The sequence below is a fragment of the Muscardinus avellanarius genome (genome assembly GCF_963383645.1).
Source record: "Muscardinus avellanarius genome assembly, chromosome: 9".
Lineage (NCBI taxonomy): Eukaryota > Metazoa > Chordata > Mammalia > Rodentia > Gliridae > Muscardinus > Muscardinus avellanarius.
In genome coordinates, this window is record NC_137795.1 from 89420045 (window position 1) to 89434608 (window position 14564).

At 43.6% G+C, this 14564-nt stretch overlaps 1 protein-coding gene across 1 annotated transcript in view; it reads left to right on the forward strand.

Moving 5' to 3' along the window:
- NRF1 (nuclear respiratory factor 1) overlaps window positions 1-14564 on the forward strand; it is a gene marked incomplete at both ends in the record, with an annotated part of 103435 nt that overhangs the window by 48215 nt on the left and 40656 nt on the right. Inside the window, 2 exon segments of the mRNA XM_080702021.1 lie at window positions 23-124; window positions 3810-3967. Coding sequence (XP_080558147.1) covers window positions 23-124; window positions 3810-3967 — 260 coding nt within the window.

The following is a 14564-nucleotide window of genomic DNA, read 5'->3' on the forward strand; positions in this document are numbered from 1 at the left end:
CGCTGCCTGTGCTTTCCTTTAGGTCGGTACAGGTGCCACGGTGGCCACATTGGCTGATGCTTCAGAATTGCCAACCACGGTCACTGTTGCCCAAGTGAATTATTCTGCCGTGGCTGATGGAGAGGTAAGAAAGAGGGTTCTGTCTGCATCTACTTAGACAAAGTTGAATGGATTAGGGAGAACTGAGGATTCAAAAGAAAAACCTCCACATTTGTAGCATTGTATTATTTAAACATTTTTAACGTCATGCACTGACACTTTGGAGAGGTATCTTATACTATATATGTTCATTGTAACAATTAAAATTCTTGGGGCTGAGGATATGGCTCAGTGGTAAAGTACAAAGCCCTGGGTTTAATCTCCAGTACCACCACAAAGAGAAAGGAAAGTTCATGGCTCACCATACCCACACCCAAGTATAAGAAACTTATAATTTAGCACTTGCAATATAGCAGTTTGTAGAATATACAACAAAAGAGATTATCTCTTTAATACTTTTATGAGCTGGGCATAGTAGTGCACACTTATAATATCAGAACTTGGGAAAGTGAGACAGGAGGATCACAGGTTTGTGGCCAGCCTCAGCTACTTAGTGAGGCCTTCTGGGGGCGTAGCTCAGAGGTAAAATACTCTTGGGTTCCATCTCCGGTACCGCCAAAAAATAAAATAAAATAAAATAAAATAAAATAAAATAAATAAATAAATACTTTTATGAGAAAGACCAATTGGACACCTAGTATGCTGAGAGTGTGTAATAAAATAAGTACTTACAAAGAAACTATCTCACTTGAAGTAGTTTAAAATTAATTAGGGACAGATACAAATTACATAGACATTTAGAGTTGAATAAAGAAAGAAATTTTTAAAAATGGAATAAACTATGTATGTTGATTTGAAAATATACACTAGTGGTATGGTGGCATATGCCTATATTCTGAACTACATAGGAAGCTGAGGGGGGAAGGTTAGTTGAGTTTATAAGATCAAGACCAGCCTGGGCAACATAGTTTTATTTTTTATTATTTTTTTATTTTTATTTTCAATACTGGGGATGTGGAACTCAGGGACATTTTACCTCCAGGCTACACCCCCAGCCTATTTTTTATTCTTTATTTTGAAACAGGGTCTCACTGAATTGCACAGGGCCTCATTAAGTAGCTGAGGCTGTCCACAAACTGTGATTTTCTTGTCTCAGCCTCCCAAATGCTGGGTTACAAGTATGCGCCGCCATGCTGGCTTCGTTATTTTTATTTTTGAATGTTTGTGGTACTTGGAATTGAATGCAGGGGCATTGTACCTCTGAACTATACCCTGGCCCTTTTTAAATTTTTTGTTTTGTTTTGAAACAGGGTCTTACTATATTGCTGACAGTCTAGCTACATGGCTGAGGCTGTCCTAGAACCTGCAATCCTCCTGTCTCAGCCTCTCAAGTACTGGGATTATAGGCATGTGCCACCACACCCAGCTTTTTGATTTGGGGTTTTGTGTGTGTGTGTGCTGCTAGGGGTCAAATCCAGAGAAATTCTGTTTCTGAGCTAGGGGTATAGCTTAAAGATAGAATGCCTCTGGATTCAATCCCTGGTATAACAACAACAACAACAAACAAACAAAAACAAAGTAAAATAGGGCTGAGGGTGTAGCTCAGAGGTAGAATGTCCCTGGGTACAATTCCCAGTACATACATATACTACATATATATATATGTACAGATATATACATGTGTGTGTTATTTGTTTGTATGGATGGATGCTGTAGAAAGTCTTGCTTTCTGTCTCCCATACAACCCCGAGGAAGCATTTTCAATGGTTTTGTTGCATTTTTTATAATTTATGCAAATATAAACAGACTTAGGCCATGCTGCTTTAAAAGTATATTATTAGTGGGTGTGATAGTACATGCCTGTAATTACAGTACTTGGGAGGCTAAGACAGGAAGATTGTAGGTTTAAGACCAGCCTTGGCAACTTAGCAAGACCCTGTTTTAAAATAAATTTAAAAAGGGCTAGGGGTATAATTCAGAGGTTGAGTGCCCCTGGGCTCAATCCGCAGTACTAAAATTAATTAACTAGTTAATTAATTAACGAGGTATAGTGGCACATACCTGTAATCCCAGTATTTAGGAGGCTGAGACAGGAGGTAATCAGCAACTTGGCAAGACTCTATATCAAAATAAAAAGACAAGAAAGCTCACTCTCACCACTCTTTTTCAATAGAGTACTTGAAATTCGAGACAGAACAATAAGGCAGAAGAAGGAAATTAAAGGAATACAAATAGGAAAGAAGAATGAAATTATCTGTTCATGGATGACATAATCATATACTTAGAAAATCCAAAGAAAAATCAACCAGAAGACTTCTAGAGCTGAAAACCGATTTATCAGAGTAGGGGGCTACAAAATCAACTTACAAAAATCATTAACATGTCTATATACACCAATCCACTGAAAAAGAAATCCAAAAAACAGTTCCATTTACAATACCCTAAAAACATACTTAGGAATAAATATAATCAAGGAGGTAAAAGACCGCTACAATGGCAATTATAAAACAATAAAGATGCCACATGCAGGGGTGCACTCATAATCCCAGTATTTGGAAGGCTGAGACAGGAAAATCTCAGGTTCCCAGCCAGCCTCAGCAACTTAGGCCTTTCACAACCTAGTGAAAAATAGATCTGAGAGTATAGCTCAGAGGTAGAATGCCTCTGGGTTCGATCCCTGATAACACACACACACTAAAGAAAGAAATTGAAGAAGATCTTAGAAGATGGAAGGACCTCCCATGCCCTTAGATAAGCAGAATAAATATAAAGCTGGATGTGGTGGCTCGTGCTTGTAATCCCAATACTTGGGAGGCTGAGACAGAAGGATCACAGGTTCACAGCCAGCCTCGGCTACTTAGTGAGGCCTTCCTCAACTTAGTGAGACCCTGTTTCAAAATAAAGAATAAAAAATAGGGTTTCGAGTGTAGCTCACAGGTAGAATGCCCCTGGGATCCATCTCCAGTATCAAAAATTAATTAATTGGCTAATTAGTTAAAAGAGCTGGGGGTATACCTTGGAGGTAAAATGCCCCTGGGTTCAATCTCCAGTTCTCAATAAAAGTGTGGGGTGAGGCAGGGAGGGAGCTGGATGTGGTGGTACGTGCTTGTAATCCTAGTACTTGGGAGGCTAAGACAGAAGGATCACAGGTTTGAGCACAGCCTCAGTAAATAGTGAGACTCTCCTCCATCTAGTGAGACCCTGTTTCAAAATAAAAATAAAATAAGGCTAGGGGTGTAGTTCAGAGATAGAACGCCCCTAGGTTCAATTCAATCCTCATTCACACACACACACACACACACACACACACACACACACACACACAGTTAAAGGGGGATCTCCAGATAAAGGAGAGACTCCAATGGAGGAATAAAGGAGGGGGAACTTGATTAAGGTAATAGTTCAAATAATGCCACGTACATATGAAATTACCAATATCAATCTCAATTGCAGGTACAGGGAAGGGGAGGGAGTGGCTTGGGATCTAGAAAGAAGCCCCGAGTGCTGTGTGCATGTACATTCCTGTCACTGAGCCTTATCATGACACATAATTACGATGCACCAATATAAGTACACTTTAAAAAATAAGGCTGGGGATAGCTCTTGGGTGGAATGACCTTGGGTTCAATCCCCAGTACCAAAAAAGAAATAAGAAATAAAGTATATATTTTTTGGCCAAAATCATAGCAATTTGTTATAAAAAATAACTTTTAAAAATTACAACCCTTTTGTGGCTTTGATTTTTTACTGTCTTGTTCTTTCTGCCTCAGGTGGAACAAAATTGGGCCACGTTGCAGGGAGGTGAGATGACCATCCAGACGACGCAAGCGTCAGAGGCCACCCAGGCAGTGGCCTCGTTGGCCGAGGCCGCCGTGGCAGCTTCCCAGGAGATGCAGCAGGGAGCTACTGTCACCATGGCACTCAACAGGTGGAGGCAGGGGTGGGGACAAATGAGGGTCCCGGGCTGTCCTTAACGAGAAGTGCCTTACCTCAGTTTGTCTTGCTAGGCAGTTGGAACCCACACTCTCAGCCCATAAAATGTTGTAGATTGGTTTCTAACAAGCTCTGACTGAGAAAATTTGAACTTTTTCTCTTCAAAAATATTTAGGAAGGCTGGGTATGGTGGCGCACGCTTGTAATCCCAGCATTTGGGAGGCTGAGACAGGAGGATCGCAGTTCACGGACAGCCTCAGCTACTTAGTGAGGCCCTTTGCAACTCAGTGAGACCCTGTTTCAAAGTAAAGAATAGAAAGTAGGGGTGGGGTGTAGCTTGGAGGTAGAACGCCCCTGGGTTTCATCCCCAATACCACCAGAAAGCAAGAAAAGAAATGTTTAGGAAGGGTGCTGTGGAATGAAATTCTTCAGCAAGAGGTACTTTCCAAAGCTGAATTTTATTGTTCCCTGATTGGTTCGTTCTACTGCTTGTTGACAGGAAAGATCATTCATTCCTGACACATTTTTATTTTCAATAGACCCTGGCATTTTAATTAATAGTTAAGCACATGGTCTTAGAACCAAACTACCTGGGTTTGAAACCCAGCTCAATCACTTACCAGATAGTTGACCTTGGGCAGTGTATTTGAACTCTTAGTGCCCTGGCATTTCTCTTCTATGAAGTGGGGGAACTTGCCTTGGGAAGGGTGTTACGAGAACCCAAGAAAGTACTGCACGTGTGAGTCTCAGGTCACTGCCGGGCATAGACCAAGGACTGCTGGTATCATGCGCCTCGGCTCTTGGTCCCACGTAGTTGAAATCTCCGATGTGGCAGGCGTGATGGTGCACAATTGTAATCCCAGTACTTGGGAGGCTGAGACAGGAGAATGGAAGTTCAAGTACAGCCTCGGCAAGTAGTGAGGCTTTCAGCAACCTAACAAGACCTTGTTTCCAAATAAGAAAGAAAATCGGGTTGGGGGCATAGCTCAAAGGTGGAATGCCTCTGAATTCAATCCCCACCACTACAACAAAAAGAAAAGAAATCTCTGATGTGCCAGCACTCTGACAGGTAGCTTTGGGAACAGAGCAGAGTGCTGCAACACGTGATATATGCTTGAAGGAACTGTGCTCTTATTGGGGAAACTAATTTCAGTAAAACACTAGCAAACAATAATAGAGTAGTGTGTGTGTGTGTTAATGGTGATTGAGCCCAAAGCCGTTCTACCATTGAGCTAGACCCCCAGCCCTATTTATTTTTCATTTTGAAAGAGTCGTAAGTTGCTGAGACTCTTGAACCTGGGATCCTCTTGTCTCAGCTTCCCAAGTACTAGGATCACAGCCATATGCTACCATACCTTCTGCAGTTTACAGAGGTGAGGATCACCTCCCCCAGATGTAAAAATCAGCTAGTTTAGATTGGGACAGATGGAGAGTTTGGATGGGTTTGTATATAAGTAGTGTGGTGTCTGAGGCTATACACACTGTGGTGGTTGAGAAGGTTCCAAGGTCACATAGATTACAACTTGAATCCCAACTCCACTGCTTGCTAACCATTTTCTACTCCTCTTACTCAAGGATCCAATCAGATGACATATTATGAAACTCTCATTCAGATGTCCAACTCATAGTTAACGCTTCAGGAATTATACCTGTTCTTTAATTTTATTTCAAGATTTCCTGGTTCAGAATTGGTGGCGCATGCCTATAATCCCAGTACTTGGGAGGTTAAGACCAGAGGATCACAAGTTCAAGGACAGTCTCAGCAAGCAGTAAGATTCATCAACCTAAGGAGGCTCTGTTTCAAAGTAAACTACAAAATGCCCCTGGGTTTAATCCCTAGTACCACAAAATAAATAAATTAATAAGTGTGCCTTGTTGAAGGCCTGAAAACTACAGTAGTATGAATGGAGATTAGGGGACTGATTTTGAAGGGAGTGACGGCGAGGACTTGGTAGTTAATCAGGAGTAGAAGACTGAAACAAACACGCTGTTCTCTCAGTTGCCCAGTGAGTGTCTGCGTGACCTCAAAGTGAAACTTTACTCAGTCCATTGAAGCATGTCACTTTTCAGTAACACGAGCAGGTTCCTTACACATTGGCTCAGTTTCTCTCCTTCCTTTGCGAGACGTCACCCAAATAAACTTCCTGAAAAGCATGTTGGAACGAGAGCCTTTCTTCCTTTGGTCCAGTAACCCTTCATTGTGACTTCAGGTCTAACAGGCTACCTTACTAGTAAAGACCAGCAAACCTTGAGCCTTTCTGCCCACCTGGATATTCCAGTGAAGTGTGAGTGAGTGGGACCCTATACAGAGTGGAAAATCTGAGGCACATTCCGACTCCCTTTGCTGTGAGGTCCAGGACTCATTGCTAAAGGCAGCGAGGGTAATGGTATCCCCTGAGGGCTTGTTAACAAACGGGTGCAGCTGAGGTGGCAACCGTGTTTACTCCAAAGGAAAGAGAATGTGGTTCACTGTGGCATGAAGGAGGAGTAAAAAGATGTTGAAATATGTTTGCAATCAGTCCAATGCCCCAGTGAGTCTCGGCAGGCGGGGGTGGGTGGGGTACGGCAGCTTCTGCCAGGGATGAAGAAACCGAGTCGGCAGTGCAGACTAGACTACAGCAAGCTATGGCCCACGTCTAATGTCTTAGGAGGGTTTGATGTAAGACAAGCCCCTGGTGATTGCTTCTCTGTGGAGGAGACACAATGGAGTTCTTTATCCCTGCACTTGCAGCCTCTCCATAGTTTGCTGTTGGAAGTCACCTTAGTGAAAAATACACAGAGAAATCTGGTCTCTGTTCCTATGGTTACAAAGTGATCTCATAATCTGCCCCCTTCCAGCCTGTCTCAGTTTCGGATGCAGATGGAACAAGCATGGTTCTCTAATAACCACCTGCACCTCTGCCGCACTATAAACAGCAGCTGTGGGCTCAGCAAGAGGCGGGAGAGCCTGGCGTGCTGGAGGGCAGGTGGCAGACTCAGAGGCAGAGGGCTCCTTCACCCGCCAGAGGGTATGGGGACCCAGACAGATGCAGGGCAGGGCTGTCTTCTCGCCATGCTGTTGAAAGAGTTTTGTGTAACAAGTTAGAATAGGGTGCCAGGCCCCACAATCGTAGCCCACCCTGGCTTCATAACAACCCAAAGGCACTGTGGGAAAATTGTCATTATAAAAACTAAAATCTAAGCCGGGCATAGTAGTGCACGCTTGTAATCCCCACGCTTGGGAGGCAGAGACAGGAGGACTGCGCAGGTTCGAAGCCAGCCATGCTGGCATAAGAGACCCTGTTTCCAAATAAAGTATAAAAATAGGTCTGGGAGTGTAGTCCGGAGGTAGAAGGGTTTCCAGGAACCCCAGTACCACCAAAAAAAGAACAACAACAACAAAAAACTAAAATCTATGTCAAATCTATGTCAATTTTAATATTTAAAACAAAGAGTTAATCAGCACTAAAAATGCTGACTGAGGGTGAATCTTGGTGAACAGATGAAAAGCAGAGTGTCCATGAATAACCAAAAGGAAGGGAGCGGTATTACTTATTGTTGCCATAAGGAGATGAATTGAGGTTTTATGTTTGTTTGTTTTTGTACTGGAAATTGATCCAAAGGTGTTCTGTCTCTGAGCTACACCTCCAGCCCTATTTTATTTTATTTTTGTAGTGCTGGCGATGGAACCCAGGGGCATTCTACCTCCGAGCTCCAGCTCCAGCCCTATTTTTTTATTCTGTATTTTGAAACAGGGTCTCACTGAGTTGCAGAGGGCCTCACTAAGCAGCTGAGTAACTGAGGCTGTCTGTGAACCTGCGATTCTCCTGTCTCAGCCTCCCAAATGCTATCTTATTTTTTATATTGAAACAGGGCCGGCCGGGCGTGGTGGCGCACGCTTGTAATCCCAGCATTCGGGAGGCTGAGACCTGGAGGACCGCGGTTCGTGGACAGCCTCAGCTACTTAGTGAGGCCCTCTGCAACTCAGTGAGACCCGGTTTCAAAATACAGAATAAAAAATAGGGCAGGGGGTGTAGCTCAGAGGTCAAATGCCCCTGGGTTCCATCCCCAGACCCGCAAAAAAAAAAAAAAAAAAAAAAAGAAACAGGGCCTTACCAAGTTGCTGAGGCTGTCCTCAATCCTGAGGTCCTCTAATTTCAGCCTCCAAATGCTGGGATTGCAAACATATGCCATCACACCTGGCAAAGTTTCAGTTTTTTGGTTAAGACGTTCTAGGTGTATAATCTTGACCACCACTGTACTGGAAATTGAACTCAGAAGCATTCTACCTTTGAGCTACAAACCCAGCCTTTTTATTTATTTGTTTGTTTGTTTTATTCTTTTGTAGTACTAAGGAGTGAACCCAGGGGCATTACCTCTGAGGTACACACCCAGCCCTTCTTTTTTATTTTGAAACAAGGTCTTACTACGCTGCTACGAGTCTTGACAAATTGCTGAGGCTGGCCTAGAACCTAGGATTCTCCTGTCTCAGCCTTTCAAGTGCTGGTATTCCAGTGTGCCACTGAACCTGGCTTCATTCTTTTTTTTTAATTATTATTATTTTTTTATTTGCAGGTCTGGGCATTCAACCTCCAAGCTATACCCCCTGCCCTATATTTTATTCTTTATTTTGAAACAGGATCTTACTAAGTTGTGGAGGGCTTCACTAAGTAGCTAAGGCTGTCTGCGAACCGCGATCCTACAGTCTCAGCCTCCGGAATGCTGGCATTACAAGCATTCGCTACCACACCCAGCTTGTTCTTTTATTTTTGCAACAGGGTCTCGTTAAGTTGCCCAGGCTGGCCTTGAAGTTGCCAACCTAAGTGCTAGGATTATACATGTGTGCAGTTAAGCTGGACATGGTGGCACAGGCCCATAATCCCAGTACTTGGGAGACTGAGACAGGAGGATTGTGGATTTGAGGACAGCCTCAGCAAGTAGTGAGACTCTCATCAACATAGCAAAACCTTGTTTCAGAATAAAAATTATTTAAATAGAGTTGGAAGTGTAGCTTAGAAGTAGAATGTCACAGATTCAATCCCCAGCACCACAAAAAAAAGATAATCCCTCTTAAACAGAGCCTTCTGCAAAATCAGTTTTTGATTATGTCCAGCACATCCTTTACATATAGAGATACACGATATGAATATATAGACCGAGCTTACATTTACCCAGCGAGAAACGTCATACTGTTTCTGATTCTAATAGTACGTGTGTGTCTACTGCGGGCAGTGCTGTCAGGACACAAACGCTTTCATCACTTCTCAAGGAATTTAGAGTTGCCCTTTAGCGATGAAGACTTGGCATAAAAAATGAATCACAGCCGGCAGTGGTGGTACACACTATAATACCAGTACTTGGGAGACTGACAGGAGGATCACAGGTTCGAGGACAGCCTCAGCAACTAGTGAGACGCTCATCGACCAGCGAGATTCTGTTCAAAATAAAAATAAAATAGGGCTAGGAACATAGTTTGAAGGTAGAATGTCCCTGGGTTCTATCCCCAGTGCCACACAAAAAAAATTTTAAATAAATAAAATAAGGGTGGGGTTATAGCTTGGAGGTAGAATGCCCTGGATTCTATCACCAGTACCAAAAACAACAACAAGAAGAAATAAATAAATGAAAAAATAAAAACAGCTAGGGATGTAGCTCAGTGGTATAGCCCCCCACCCCTGGCTCAATTCCCAATACCAAAAACATATAGGTGAAAATTTTAAAGGGACCGGGAGAGCTGGGTGTCATGGCATACCTGTAATCTGAGTACTTGGGAGGCTGAGACAGGATGATCACAGGTTCAAGGACAGACTCGGCAACATAGTGAGACTCTCAGAAATCTAGCAAGACCCTGTTTCACAATAAAGTTTTTTTAAAGGACTGGTGTTGTAGCTTGGAGATTGAATGCCCTAGTAATACCAAAAAGAAAATAAAAAATAAAAAGGACTGGGAACATAACTCTGTAGAATGTTCACATTGGCGTATGAGAGGTCCTGGCTAGACTCCTCTAAGGGATCAATTAGTGACTAGGGATTAACTAATCGGTAGTAAATCGTTCATGTTCCAGCAGTTACATATGATCATTTACCATGAACCCTAGTGTAAATGATCAGAATTCTTTGGAAATGATAGGCCTGCCGACCCCCGAGAGTCGTCGTCTCTGTGCCCCTGTAGAAGGCCTATGCATCTTGCTTTGCGGATGGCTCTGACAGGGTGGAACAACCCCGCCCACCTGTCAGCCTGTCGCCCCCATTGGACCCTCATCCCTGGGCATTCCAGATTATTTTAGGTTGTTACTGGCTCATATCTTTTCTTCTCCTACATCTTGGTTTAGAAAAGATTTAAAGAAATTAATTTCAAATACTTAGTTTCAGAGAGCAGGATCGTGCTCTGTTTAGCACACCGCGTCAGGCCTGAGAGCTGCCCCCTGGCTGCCCAGCGGGCTCACCTGCAGCTCGTGCATACTCTGCTTTCCATAAAGTCTACGTCAGAGTATCAATTCTTTTCCTTGAGTACTGGAAAGTGAACCCAAAGCCTGCTACAAGTTAGGCGAACGCTAAGTTGCCCAAGAAAGATGGCTCGGATTTGGAATCCTCCTGCTCAGCCTCCTTGGTAGTAGTTGGGATTACAGGCCTGTGACATAATAATGCCTGGCCCAGAGTGTAAATATTTTTATCACGATAGCAGCCAGGTGTGGTAGGGCAAGCTTGTAATTCCTGTACTTGGGGGGCTGAGACAGGAGGATCACAGGTTTGCAGCCAGCCTCCGCTACTTAGTGAAGCCTCTGCAACTTCATGAGACCCTGTTTCAAAATAAAAATTAAAAACTCTGGCTGGGGATGTAGCTTGGAGGTAGAATGCCCTGGGTTTCATCTCCAGTTCCAGTTCTGCAAAAAAAAAAAAAAAAAAAATCTATGATAGCTGAATACTATAAAAATTTAAAAATTGACTGTTATATTATTTATTGGCATAAGTGTCTCAGAGAAATACTTAAAATTAAGGACTGAGAGCCAGGTGTGGTGGTGCACACTTGTAATCCTAGTACTCGGAAGGCTGAGACAGGAGAATCACAGGTTCGAGGACAGGAGACTACTCTCGTCAACCTAGTGAGACCCTGTTTCAAATTAAAAATAAAATAGGGCTGGGGGTATAGCTTAGAGATAGAATGCCCCTGGGTTCGATCCCCAGCACTACAAAGGGACAGGGGGCTGAGGCACTAAATAATCATTTGTTAATACTGTCTCTAGTAAATACTTAGGAAGCACTTTAAAATTTAACCCTGTCAGCCGGGCCTGGTGGCGCACGCTTGTCATCCCGGCATTCGGGAGGCTGAGACCGGAGGATCGCGGTTCACGGACAGCCTCAGCTACATAGTGAGGCCCTCTGCAACACAGAGAGACCCGGTTTCAAAATAAAGAATAAAAAATAGGGTAGGGGCTGTAGCTCAGAGGCCGAATGCCCCTGGGTTCCATCCCCAGACTCGCCAAAAAAAAAAAAAAAAAAAAAAAAAATTAAACTGAAAATAAGGGAGAAGCCTCAGTAGTAATTCCAGATCAAGAGTACCTCGGAGCTACACCTCCAGCCCTATTTTTTATTCTTTAGTTTGAAACAAGGTCTCACCGAGTAACTGAGGCTGGCTTCAAAATGTGATCCTCCTGTCTCAGCCTCCCATATATTGGGATTACAAGCGTGCACCACCACGCCTAGCTATAACTCAAATTTTTTATTAAGGAAGTGAATGTTTTTAAAATATATAATTATAACTTTGAACTAAGAGGAAACCTGTAAACTAAATTTTGTCCCGCTCTCCCACCTGATCAGAATAATAGTAATTTAGCTGGAGGTGGGTGTGTACATTTGTAATCCCAGCTTCTTGGGAGGCTGAGGCAGAAGGATCCAAAGTTGAAGGCCAGCCTGTCCCAAATAATACTGTTTGTTTGTTTGTTTGTTTTTGCAGGTCTGGGGATGGAACCCAGGAGCATTTGACCTCCAAGCTACACCCCCTGCCCTAGTTTTTTTATTCTTTAATTTGAAACTGGGTCTCACTAAGTTGCAGAGGGCCTCACTAAGATAGTTGAGGCTGTCCGCAAACCACGATCCTCCAGCCTCAGCCTCCCGAATGCCGGAATTACAAGCGTGCGCCACCACGCCTGGTCCAAAATAATAGTTTTTAAAGGACTGGGGATGTAGCCTTAGTGGTAGGACACTTGCTTAGCATATGTGAGTTCTGGGTTCAATTCCTAACACCTCGAAGAAAATTTGTTTTTTTTAACTCTATGGGGCTTAAGGGTGTAACTCAGTGGTATTGTATTTGTCTAGCATGTATAAGGCTCTGGGTTTTGTCCCTACTTCTGCAGAAAAACAAAACAAAAACACTATGTACAATACGATCCTGATTGTTTGATTAAGATTAGAAGAAAATAAATTACCTCTATTGAGACTTTGCTTTTTATTTATTTATTTACCTATTTTTTTGTGTGTATTTGTGGTCCTGAGGATTGAACCCAGGAGCCTTCTACCTCGGAGCTACACCCCCCAAGCCCTTTTTTTTTTTTTTTTTAATTTGGAAACAGGGTCTCACTCAGCTGCTGAGGCTGGCTTTGAATGTACAGTCCTCTGTCTCAGCCTCCCAAGCACTGAGACTATAGGAATGCACCACCACACTTTAATTTTTTTTTTTTTTTTTTTTTTTTTTTTGCAGTTAGTGTTATCAGAAAACCTCTTAAATAGAGAAAAAGCTTGTCGGGCATGGTGACGCACACTTGTAATCCCAGCACTTGGGAGGCTGAGAAAGGAGGATCACGCAGGTTCAAAGCCAGCCTCAGCTACTTAGTGAGACCCTGTTTCCAAATAAAATACAAAATAGGTCAGGGGGTGTAGCCCAAGGTAGAAAGCCTCTGGGTTCCACCCCCAGCACCACCAAAAAAAAAAAAAAGAGAGACATAAAGATTAAAAAGCAAGGCAAGTTAGTAAGAAGGAGAGAAATTTCTATTTAATGAAACTTTTACTGCTTCCTAGAATCCTTGTAGAGACTAAGAAATCTTTCCTGGGAGAATTACTATGTCGCCTTACTTGCCTGCTGAGTTCTTCAGGTGAAAGAGTCCTATTGAATTTAGAACACATTGCTTTGCCCACAGTCATGACATGTTCACCCTAACGAGTCCCTGTCACCTTCCCATCCCTGCTTAGAGTCTGTGATTGCAAGATAACCAACCGCCTTTGTAGCGGCAAAGTCCACAGCTTCAGAGAAAAGCTGAATTTACCAGCATATTGGGATCAGACCTAAGCCTTTGCCCCTCTACTAATCTGTGAATGGTACTTCATAGCTGGGTGCGTTCGTGCATGCCTGTAATCCTGACTTGCGAGGCTGAGACAGGAGAATGACTGGTTTGAGGCCAGCCTCAGCAATTTAGAGAGATCATTTAAAATTTTAAAAAGAACTGGGTGTGGTGGCCCATGCTTGTAATCCCCCTCTGCTAAACTGAATGGGACTTCATAGCTGGGCGCAGTAGTGCATGCCTATAATCCTGGCACCCGAAAAGCTGAGACAAGAGGACCACAGGTTCAAGAACAGCTTCAGCCATTTAGCAGACGCTCAGCAACCTAATGAGACTCTTTCAAAATAAAAAGAGCTGCTGGGTGTGGAGCTGTTAGGCGTGGTGGTGCATACTTGTAATTACAGCATTGGGGAGGCTGAGACAGGAGGATCACAATTCCTGGACAGCCTTAGCTATTTAGTGAGGCCCTTTGTAACTCAGTGAGACACTGTTTCAAAAGAAAAAAAAGAAATAGGGCTGGTGGTATAACTTGGAGGTAAAATGCCCCTGGGTTCCATCCCCAGTACTACACACACACACACACACACACACGACACTTTCTTCACTACAGCATACCCACTTTTAACATTCTCTCTGGACTTGCAAATTAGTACTGGTGCTTTCTTAGGAAGGAGCCTGAAGTTATCTGTTTTTGTTTTGTTTCGCGTTTGAACACCTCTGGATGACAGGTTTAATCTTATTATTATCAGTGGTTTGTCTTCTTTACTGACACGAGGAAAGAGTCTTCGTTATAGTTTGTAGCATCATAGAATCAAGAAGAATGAGTCATGCAAATAGTAACACCGTCCCCCTTCAGCACCAGTGCACAGCCTGTCACGTATGAGTGTGTCTCCATCCACGTTGGCCAGGTTGGTGTCCAGGTTGGTAATGCCTGCTGGAACATGGCAACCGGCGTAATGGCCAGATGCCAAGTGACGAGACCCCTCCTGGGGGGAGATGGCTCCCTCAACGTCTTCCTCAGTGAGACAGTGCTGCAAGCACATGCCTGGAATCCACCATCATTGATGGAGTTCGCACTGGTGCCTCCTACCCGCACTTCCACCCTGAGCAGCTCATCACAGGCCAGGAAGATGCTGCCAGTAACTGTGCCTGGGCCACCGTACCGTTGGCAAGGAGATAGATTCTTGACCTCATCTTGGATTGACTTCGCAAGCTGGCTGATCAGTGCACAGGTCTTCAGGGCCTCCTGGCTCTCCACAGCTTTGGTGGGGGACCGGTTCTGGTTCCCCTCCCTGCTGATGGAGTGTCCAAGCTGGACTTCTCCACTTATCCAGACCCC